The sequence below is a fragment of the Muscardinus avellanarius genome, assembly GCF_963383645.1.
Source record: "Muscardinus avellanarius genome assembly, chromosome: 8".
In the NCBI taxonomy this organism is placed as follows: Eukaryota; Metazoa; Chordata; class Mammalia; order Rodentia; family Gliridae; genus Muscardinus; species Muscardinus avellanarius.
In genome coordinates, this window is record NC_137794.1 from 63,252,320 (window position 1) to 63,262,984 (window position 10,665).

General features: G+C 42.6%; 1 protein-coding gene across 1 annotated transcript in view; it reads left to right on the forward strand.

Moving 5' to 3' along the window:
* The window catches only part of LOC308266059 (uncharacterized protein), a gene marked incomplete at both ends in the record, with an annotated part of 178,896 nt that overhangs the window by 16,953 nt on the left and 151,278 nt on the right, over positions 1 to 10,665 (forward strand). Inside the window, 3 exons of the mRNA XM_080700095.1 lie at positions 4,905 to 5,057; positions 8,128 to 8,229; positions 10,078 to 10,239. Coding sequence (XP_080556221.1) covers positions 4,905 to 5,057; positions 8,128 to 8,229; positions 10,078 to 10,239 — 417 coding nt within the window. The remainder of the gene's footprint in view (positions 1 to 4,904; positions 5,058 to 8,127; positions 8,230 to 10,077; positions 10,240 to 10,665) is intronic.

The window sequence follows — 10,665 nt, forward strand, 5'->3', positions numbered from 1 at the left end:
AGAGTAATGGAAGCCGGGCGCGGTGGCGCACGCTTGTAATCCCAGCATTAGGAAGGCTGAGACCGGAGGATCGCGGTTAGCGGACAGCCTCAGCTACTTAGCCAGGCCCTTCACAGCTCAGTGAGCCCCTGTTTCAAACATAAAAAGACTAAAAAAAAATAATAGGACTGGGGGTGTAGCTCGGAAGTAGAATGCCCCTGGACTCCACCCCCAGTACCATACACGCACAAAAATGTAATGGGACCCTCTAATAGCAAATCCAGGGGAATTGCAGCCTTTCTTTCTTTTTTTTTTCTTGAAGAATTTAAAGAAAAAAGTTAGGGCACAGTCTGTAGTAGATTATATAAATGTAAGCCAGATTGGGCAAATTTGCATGACGAAGCTGTCTCATGTCTAAAGCGCTCCAATTCTCAGAACATTTTGTAGTATTCCTATTGGCAAAATGCTTTATATTCAACAAAATGTTCATTGTACAGTGATGTTTGAAGTCATGCAGTCTTCTCTGCTATCACAATTACACCTCCTTACAAGAGAAAATTAGATGATCAAAAACCACGTTAAAGCTTGTCTCAAAAGGAAAAAAATGACTATGGGTAGAGTGCATCAGATTTATAGTAAAACATTTTTTCAGCAAGTGTTCCAACAATAAAGATATTTTTCTAGCTCTAGCTATGTATTATTTGCAAGTGTATATATTTGTTGGATAAAAATAATAAATCAGAAGCTGGGTGTGATGGTGTATACTTGTAATCCCAGGATTGGGGTTTGTGGCCAGCCTCAGCTACTCAGAGATGCCCTTTGCAATTTTGTGAGACCCTGTTTCAAAATAAAGAATAAAAAATAGGGCTGGGGTAGAATGCTCCTGGGTTCCATCCTTAGTACTGCCAATAATAATAATAATAATAATAATAATATAATAAATAAATGATCCAGACAAAAATACAATATGAAGAGAGCCGGGCGTGGTGGCGCACGCTTGTAATCCCCGCGCTTGGGAGGCAGAGACAGGAGGATCGCGCAGGTTCGAAGCCAGCCGTGCGTGCGCCCTGGCTTAGGAGACCCTGTTTACAAATAAAAATGTAAAAATAGGTCTGGGAGTGTAGCCCAGAGGTAGAAGAGCTTCCAGGAATCCCAGTACCACCAAAAAAAAAAAAAAAAAGAAGAGAGAGAGAGAGAGAGAGAGAGAGAGAGAGAGAGAGAGAGAGAGAGAGAGTGTCTCTGTGGATTGAACTCAGGGGCATTTTACCTCTGAATTATATCCCCAGCCCTATTTTATGTTTTATTTTGAAACAGAGTCTTGCTAAAATTGCTGAGACTGGGTTTGAACTTGTGATCCTCCTGCCTCAGCCTCCCAAGTACTGGGAGTGCAGGCATGTGCCACCACACCCGGCTCCTGAATGTCTTTTAATGCTCCCTGTAAAAGAAGTAGCCACTTTCTCCTCTTCACTTCTCACTTGACCTTGAAGTCTCTGCTTGTTCTAGCATCATTCACCAGGATTAATTCTGTCAGTCCGCATCACGGCTTTAAGCTCCTTGAAGCGGATGGTTTCACATTCCTTGGGTTTCCTTGGAGGTGATGATATTTAGCTTTTGCTCTGCTTTTCGTGCCCCTAGCAGCACTGTCTCCACAAAGTGCTTCTATGACACCATTCTTACCCTTATTATCACCGCATCTTATAATAGGTGAAGATAGAGGTGGACTAAGGTGGTGTTTAAAAAGAACCGGAGTGGCCGGGCGTGGTGGCACACGCTTGTAATCCCCACGCTTGGGAGGCGGAGACAGGAGGATCGCGCACGTTCGAAGCCAGCCGCTGGCTTAAGAGACCTTGTTTCCAAAAATAAAAAAGTATAAAATAGGTCTGGGAGTGTAGCCCGGAGGTAGAAGGGCTTCCAGGAACCCCAGTACCACCAAAAACAAACAAACAAACAAACAAAAAAACACAAAAAACAAACAAAAAAACCCAGAATAAGCAATAATAAAATCATAGCACAGTAGACATCATCAGTGATGGGTAAAAGGACAGAGGCCAGCAGAACTCTCCAACATACCAGCCTTGTTCCCAACAACAACTTGCATTTGTCTATGGGGGTCATTTCCATTTGATTTTCTAGAACAGTATTATAGGAAATGTTAGCTGTGCTCCCAAGACAGTCCATCACACTTCAATGCTGTTTTTGTATATAGGAAGATTTCCTGTACTTAGGTATTGTTCATTCTAGTACCTTAATGCTTGAGACGCAGAGTCAGCAATCCAAAGCCAGAGGCCACCACGTGTGTGTGTGTGTGTGTGTGTGTGTGTGTGTGTGTGTGTGTGGCACTGGGGGTGGAACCCAGGTGCTTTTCTACCTCCGAGCTATACACCCAGACCTATTTTATACTTTATTTGAAAATAGGGTCTCACTAAGTTGCTGAGAGCCTCACTAAGTAGCTGAGGCTGGCTTCGAACCTGCACAATCCACCTGTCTCAGCCTCCCAAGCGCTGGGATTACAAGCATGCACCACCACGCCCAGCTTCACCACTTATTTTTTAGAGAAAAGCTATTTTTTTCTGGATTCAATGGTACATGCTTATAATCTTAGTACTTGGGAGGCTGAGACAGGAAGATTGCAGGTTTGAGGCCAACTTTAGCAACTTAGCAATAACTTGTTTCAAAATAAAAAATAAAATGAGGCTGAGGTTGTATGAGAATGTTCCTAGGCTTAATCCCCAGTACAAAAAATTTTTTTAATTAATTAATTTTTTTTTTGTTTTGTGGTACTAGGGGTGGAACCCAGAGGCTTTCTACCTCCGGGCTATACTCCCAGACCTTTTTTTTATTTTTTATTTTTATTTTATTTGGAAACAGGGTCTCACTAAGTTGCTGAAAGCCTCACTAAGTAGCTGAGGCTGACTTCGAACCCGTGCGATCCTCCTGTCTCAGCCTCCCAAGCGCGGGGATTACAAGCGTGCGCCACCACGCCCGGCTTTTTAATTTAAAAGTTATTTTTTCCAGAGCTGAGGATTGAAGCCAGATCTAGGCGTTCCCTAAGTGAAAATTCTACCATGGAGCTACCGCCCCAGACTTCAAATCAAGATTTTGTAATACAGCCATCTTATCTCATTTGGATAGCTATCATAAAATACTCTAAACTGGGTGGCTTATAAACAATAGAAATTTATTTCTCATAGTCATGGAGACTGAGGAGTCCAAGATAAAGTCCAAGATCCAGTACCTGGTGAGGGCCCATATTTCTGGATTATAGATGCTGCCCTTTTGTGTGTATGTGTGACAATGGGAATGGAACCCAGGGGCATTCAATCTCCAAGCTACACCCTCCTGCCCTAGTTTTTATTTTTATTTTATTCTTTATTTTGAAACAAGTTGCAGAGGGCTTCACTAAGTAGTTGAAGGCTGAGGCTGTCCGCGAACTGTGATCCTCCTGTCTCAGCCTCCCAAGTACTGGGATTACAAGCGTGCGCCACCACGCCCAGCATAGATGGTGTCTTCTTGCTGTGTCTACACATGGTAGAAAGCTAAGGATCTTTCTGGGCTTCACTTAATCCTATTCATGAACACCAATTACCTACTGAGAGCCCCACCTTCTAATGCTTTCAGCTCAAGGATTAGGATTTCAACACATGAATTTTGTAGGAACACAAATATTCAGAGCATAGCAACACCATGCCCTTTAATTTATGTATTGTCTATGGCTGCTTTCACTACAGTGGCAGAATCAAGTAGTTACAGTGGAGACCTTTGTGGTCTGTAAACACTAAAATACTTACTATTCAGCCCTCTATGAAAAAGTGTGCAGCCCAGCCCTAGACTAGCACCATTTTGCTAAACTTCCTGCAATGACAAATATGTTCTGTGCCTGTGCGTCCTATGAGGTAACCACTAGTTACATGTAGCTGTTGAGCATTTGAAAGGTGCCTTGTGTACCCGAGGAACTAAGTTGCAAGTTTATTTAATCTTAACTAATTCACAGTTAAATGTGTAGCAGCCCTGAGGACTTGGGGAGGGGGGGACAGTACCTTGTATATGGGGATCATTTCCATTTGATTTCCTTGTAACAATATTATATGAAATGTTAATTGTGCTCACAATTAGACAGCACGGCCAGAGAAGTACTGGCATTAACTAGAGGAATACTCAGTTCTGGAGCTCACAAACTTTCTCACTCATCCCAGAAACCACTGCTGAGACTTTGGTGTGTGCCAGCACTGCGGGAGGTTCCTTGTGTGTATGAGTGTGCACCTGTTCATGCGTGGATGGTAAAATACATGCAATATAAAGTTTGCCATTTTAAGCGTGGCTTTAAGAACATTCACATTATGGTGCAGCAATCACCATGGAGCGAGGAAGTCGTACTGCAGGGTCACCAGTGCATGGATGGCCCCGTGGGCCTGGGCCCACTCTGGAGAAGGAAGGAGGAAACGCTCAGCGTTCAGGCAGTACGCAGCTCTGTCATGGAAAAAAAAAAAGCATTTGAAACACACAGTGGCACATACCTGTAATCACAGTACTTGGGAGGTTGAGACAGGAGGATTGCGGGTTCGAGGCCAGCCTCAGTAACCAGGCCATTCCCAGGGCTGCTATATGTGTGTATGTATTTGTTTAGTGTGTGTATGTGTGTATGTGTGTGTGTGTGTGTGTGTGTGTGTGTGTGTGTGTGTATTTTACTGGGGATTGAACCCAGGAGAATTCTACCTCCAAGGTATACCCCAGCCCTATTTTATTTATTTATTTATTTATTTATTTATTTATTTATTTATTTATTTATTTTTTAAACAGGATCTCACTAAGTTGCTGAGGCTATCCTCGAACCTGCGATCCTCCTATCTCAGCTTCACCAAGAACTAGGATTACAGGTGCGCACCACCACAGCTGGCTTCCGTGCCTCTCTTCTTAATCTTGTTTAGGTTTCCCAAAAATTTCAAAGCATCTTCATGGAGCAGCAGAGAATGCAAACATTTCCAGACTATGAGGATGGCATAGCTAAAGCAGAAAATGTGGGTTTGTCGGGACCTGCCATGGCCCTGAAAAAGAGAGCCAACTGGATTTCCTTTATAAAGGTAAGGGGGTCTGTGGTGACGGTCACCTTAGAGACGGCAGCAGTGTCACAAAAATTCCCACCAATCTGGCAGCACTAGGTCTACCTGTTATCTCCTCTCCTCAGTGCCCTCAACAAATTGTCCTCTAGGACCCAGAGCGGTGCCTGTCCATCCTCAGAGAACCTGGCTTGTCTGCCAGAGCCTCCGAGCTCTTGCTGGCTTATCTCTATGTTGAAAGTAGCCATGAGGACGCATCTCCTCCAAAGTTCCCCAGATGTCTGTACATCGCTCCATGGGGCCCAAATTCTTTTCTTATTGTTAATGATCTTGGGTACTTGGCAAAAACAAAGAATGATGTTAAGAGGTGTAATTCACTGTGTAAAGCCAACTTTTTAGTTAAAACTATAAATGGTGTATACTGTATTATTGAGTATAAACTATACGGGGCATATATTATTGGGTACGTATTGGGCAGAGCCCTGGGTGCCAGAGATGTACAATTTATAAGCAACATATCTATAAGCAGATTAAATAAGATGATTTTAGGTAGTGCAGACAGCCATCACTTCTCATTCAAGGAAATTGTGTTCTAGAAAGTCAGTGGAAATGCTGATGTAGCAGATACTGAGCTGAGTCACTACTCCTAGGGAAAGAGAGTGTTAGTTCCTGTGAGTGTCTGATCACGGCATTGGTCAAGGCATAACCTGGTTTTATGTGTGATAATCTTTCAAGATACCATGTTTAATATATTGTTATTGGATTATTATCATTACACTTATGACCAGTAGCATCAAACTCTTGAATCAAAGAAACCTAGCTAATAACAGATTTTCAGGCCGGGCGTGGTGGCTCACGCTTGTAATCCCCGCGCTTGGGAGGCGGAGACAGGAGGATCGCGCAGGTTCGAAGCCGGCCGCGCGCGCTGGCTTAGGAGACCCTGTTTCCAAATAAAAATGTAAAAATAGGTCTGGGAGTGTAGCCCGGAGGCAGAAGGGCTTCCAGGAACCCCAGTACCACCAATAAATAAATAAATAAATAAATAAATAAATAAATAAATAAATAGCACATATTCTCCAGAAGGAACACCACACTCTTCTTGTGCTTGTGAACACTTAAGAGCATGTATAGACTTTGCTGAGGGACCATTTTCTACAGTGAGATCACCAACAAAAAGCATGAAAAATGAAAAACACGTGTAACTTTAAATAGACCATGAAAAAAAAATACTTGTTTACCTTTTAAAATAAGAAGGCAGCTGGGCATGGTGTCTTATGCTTATAATCCCAGTGCTTGGGAGGCTGAGACAGGAGGATCACAGGTTTGAAGATAGACTCAGCAACTTAGTGAGACCCCTCAGCAATGTGGGGAGTTTCAAAAATAAAAGATTAAAAGGGGTTGGTGTGTTTTAGTTTTAGTGTGTTTCAAAGGTAGAATAACCCTGGGTTCATTTCTTACTACCACTACTACTACTACTACTACTACTACTACTACTACTACTACTACTTACTATTATTATTATTATTATTATAAAATTGTTCACCACCCTGTATATGTCTGTGAAGAACCATGAAAGTTTGACCTGTGTTAAGTTTTAGGTCACAAATGAAAATGATTTCACTGAGCATACAAAACCAAAAATATGAAATCCACCCATCATAAGGATGGGTTATATTATAAAGGGAAGAAAAATCTTATATGATCCTCCATTCAGGCTACTTTAACAAAATGTAATAAACTGGGTGCCTTATACCCAATGGGAAATTTATTTCTCACAGTGTAAATCAGAGAAGCAACATGGTTGGGTTCCTGTGAGAGCCTTTGTCCAGGTTGCAAGACTGCGCACTTCTTGCTTGTCCTCACGTGGGGGACGGACAAACGAGCTCCCTTAGCCTCTTACATATGATCCCTAAACAATGTATGGGGCCAACACCTGCATGAACGAATTTTTCCTGAAGTCTCATCTCCTGCTAACATCTCCTTGGGAGGAGTTAGATTTCGATGCATACATTTTCCAGGGACATACACATTCTGAGCATAGTCCATTCTGACCAACAGAATGAGAAAAAGGAGAGAATTCAAAGATTATTCCTAGGCCTAGGACCTGAGCAGAGGGTGGTTAGTCTAGGCAAAGCTGTATTTTTTTTTTTTTTCCTCTTTGCAGTACTGGAGATGGAACCCAGGGGCATTCTACCTCTGATCAACAGCCCGAGCCCTATTATTTATTCTTTATTTTTGAAACAGGGTCTCCTGAGTTTCAAAGGGCCTCACTAAGCATCTGAGGCCGTTCATGAACCGCGATCCTCCTGTCTCAGCCTCCCAAATGCTGGGATTATAAGCATGTGCCACCGTGCCCGGCTATGGATTTTTTATTTTAGGTTGTGACACATAATATCCAAGTATAGATATTAAGGAGGTCGTTAGAGATAATAGGCTAGGGCTTAGAGTTGAAATATAAATTTGAGAGTTATCAGCATATTGATGGTATTTGTAGCCACAGAAATAATTTTTGCTAATGTGAAAATGAAGCTTTAAATACAAAGTCACCAGGAGTCTGTGGGTGAATCCTTTCTCTTGCTCTATGAACAGAGCACAACGCCCAACACTGATTGGACTTAGGGTCCCTCCTGCTCATACACTGTATGGTCCAATCCAGACCAAGCTACTGCATCTCAGAGGCCCGGTACCCGCAGGAACTGCTGTCTTCTTCGACAGATTTGTGTCTGCAGACACACCCTTCCCAAGACCGCACACATCCCAGCATACCTCCTAGCACCTAGGTCTGATCCCACTTCAAAAGTCTGAATCTTACCTTTTATTTTTTGTTACTGAGGATTGAACCAAAGAGCATTCTACCTCTGAACTTTACCCTGAATGCTATTTTATTTTCTATTTTGAAACAGGGTTTCACTAAGTTGCTCAAGGATTCACTTAGTTGCTGAGGTCGGCCTTGAACCTATGATCCTCCTGTCTCAGCCTCCCGAGGACTGGGATTCCAAGTGTACACCACCACCCCTGAATCTTTTTGTTCCCAACTTTTATCGAGAACTGTTGTGTTATGTTGCAATCTTGTGTGAACCTGTTTGCCCACTAGATCAAACCAAAATGTGATCCTTGGCAAAAGAAAATGTTGACCAAACTAAAAGAAAAGAGAAGAGTGGATGCATTAATGCAACAACAAGCAAAGTTCTTGAAGGTAAGAAAATAACAGGCTCTCTTGTAGATAAGGTTCTGGCTAGATAAAAACTATCCTGTAGAAGGAAGGATTTTCTTTTCCTTTTAAAAAATGTTGGCATGGATTAATTCTGAAGGCTTTATTTTGAATTTCCTAATCTAACTGTCAAACTTTAAAAATCCTGTTAGCTTCAGTAGAGACTAAAAATTGCTGAAAGAGCTGGATCTTGGCCCAGGTTTATCACCACATCTCTGCGTGATATTAGTCTAGTCATGTAACCTTGTTGAACCTTAGTTTCCTTATCTGTGAAACAAAAATATTGAACATAATGATCTCTTTCACCGTGGTAAACTTCACATAAAAAATTGCCATATGTTTTTTCTGTTCGGTACTGGGGATTGAACCCAGGGGCGTTCTACCTCCAAGATACACCCCCAGCCTTATTTTTTATTCTTTATTTTAAAACAGGGTCTCACTAAGTTGTGGAAGATTTCAGTAAGTAGCAGAATCTGACCTCGAACTGGGAATCCTTCCTGTCTCAGCCTCCCGAGTACTGGGATTACAAGCATGCACCACCATGCCTGGCTCAAAATGTACCATCTTAACCATTTTAAGTATGTGGTTTATAGGGTTAAATACAATGACATTGAGCTGGGTGTGATGGCCCACCCTTGTAATCTCAGGACTTGGGAAGCTGAGACAGGAGGATCTCAAGTTTGAACCCAGACCCCAAAACTTGGTGAGACTCAGCAACCTAATGAGATCCTATTTTCAAAACAAAATAATAAAAAAGGCTTGGGGTGTAACTCAGAGTTTAATCCTCTGAGTTTAATCCTTAGTACATACATACATACATACATGTAAAATGACACTATTGTTCAACAGATCCCCAGAATTTTTTCATCTTTCAAAAATGAAACTCCATACCAGGCATCTTGCAGCAGACAGGGGAGAGAAACCACTAATACTCTTGTTAGGCTGACATGTACTGCTCTGTGTGGCAAAGCAGGATTCCAGCAGAGAGGCGAGCCCAGGCCCGTGTGCCTGCAAAGCGAGGGCTGCCCTCATGCTACCCTGCCGCCATCGCCTCTAGGTCTTGACAGTGGGCAGGGTTTGTACCCGAGGCTGATGGGTGTTTGTCTTTTTATTGGTTCTACAACACTTGTGGGGATGTTTCCGCCTGATACTGTCTTGGTGGTTGTCACAGGATTTTATTTATTTATCTTTATTTGTGGTACTGAGGATTGAACCCGGGGTGGGGGGGGGCACGCTACTACTGCCCTATATCTTCAAATCTTTGTATTTTTTATTTTGAAACAAAGTCTCACTAAATTGCTGAGGCTGGCCTCACACTTGCAGTCCTCTTGCTTTAGCCTCCTGAGTTGCTGGGATTATGGATATTCACCACCATGCCCAGCTGTCATGGAAGTTTATATTTATTTATTTATTTATTTATTTATTTATTTATTTATTTATTTTGGTGGTACTGGGGTTCCTGGAAGCCCTTCTACCTTCGAGCTATACTCCCAGACCTATTTTATTTTTGGAAACAGGGTCTCTTACGCCAGCGTGGCTGGCTTTGAACCTGCGCGATCCTCCTGTCTCCGCCTCCCAAGCGCGGGGATTACAAGCGTGCGCCACCACGCCCGGCTGCTGTCATGAAATTTTAAGTGAGCTGCCCTGTGCATCTGAATGTGTATGATGCTGGCTGGATGAATGTGTTTGCATAATCATCATGCTCAAGTTTAATATCACTTTTAATTGAATAAAGTCCCCACCTGGTGCTTCTCCCTTTTTTACATGTGTGTGGTCATATTTTTGCTGAGAAGGTTTTACTAACCATTCCTTCTCCTTTCTGTTCTGCCTCAGATTTCTCACCCCAAGCGAGTAATGCAGGTGCTCCAAGATCACGCTGCAAAGACAGTCACGATGGCGCCACATGGTCCGTCCCTCATGACATCTCAGCATTCACATCAGCGCAACTATGACCAAATCTGGGAGAACATTTATAGCAACGTCAACCTCTACCAGGTACAACCTCTACCAGTGAAGAAATAACACTACGATTCTGATTCACTCGGCATCTTATTCAGGCCTGAGAAATGTTCTTTGATAGTTTTTCTGTGGTCCTCTCATTAAAAAAAACTCTATTACCTAGCCAAGTTCATTTTCATTTTAAGAAAGATTATGTGCCAGTTGAAAAAAGGAATATAAAGAGGTAGGATATAACATGTTGTTCCTACCAGGATAGCCAATCAACCAATACCAGTGCAAGAGTGCTTGTCCTAATGATTCATGTCCCTATGAGCTGGGGACATGAAGAAAGTGATCCCCACAGGCTGGTTCTGGTGGAGAAAGCCTCTTGAAGGAGAGGAGAGTGAGTCAGGCCTGAAGGAAGTATAGGGCTTAGGCAAGCGGTAGAAAAGGAAGCAGAAAGCACATTCTATGAGGGGCAGC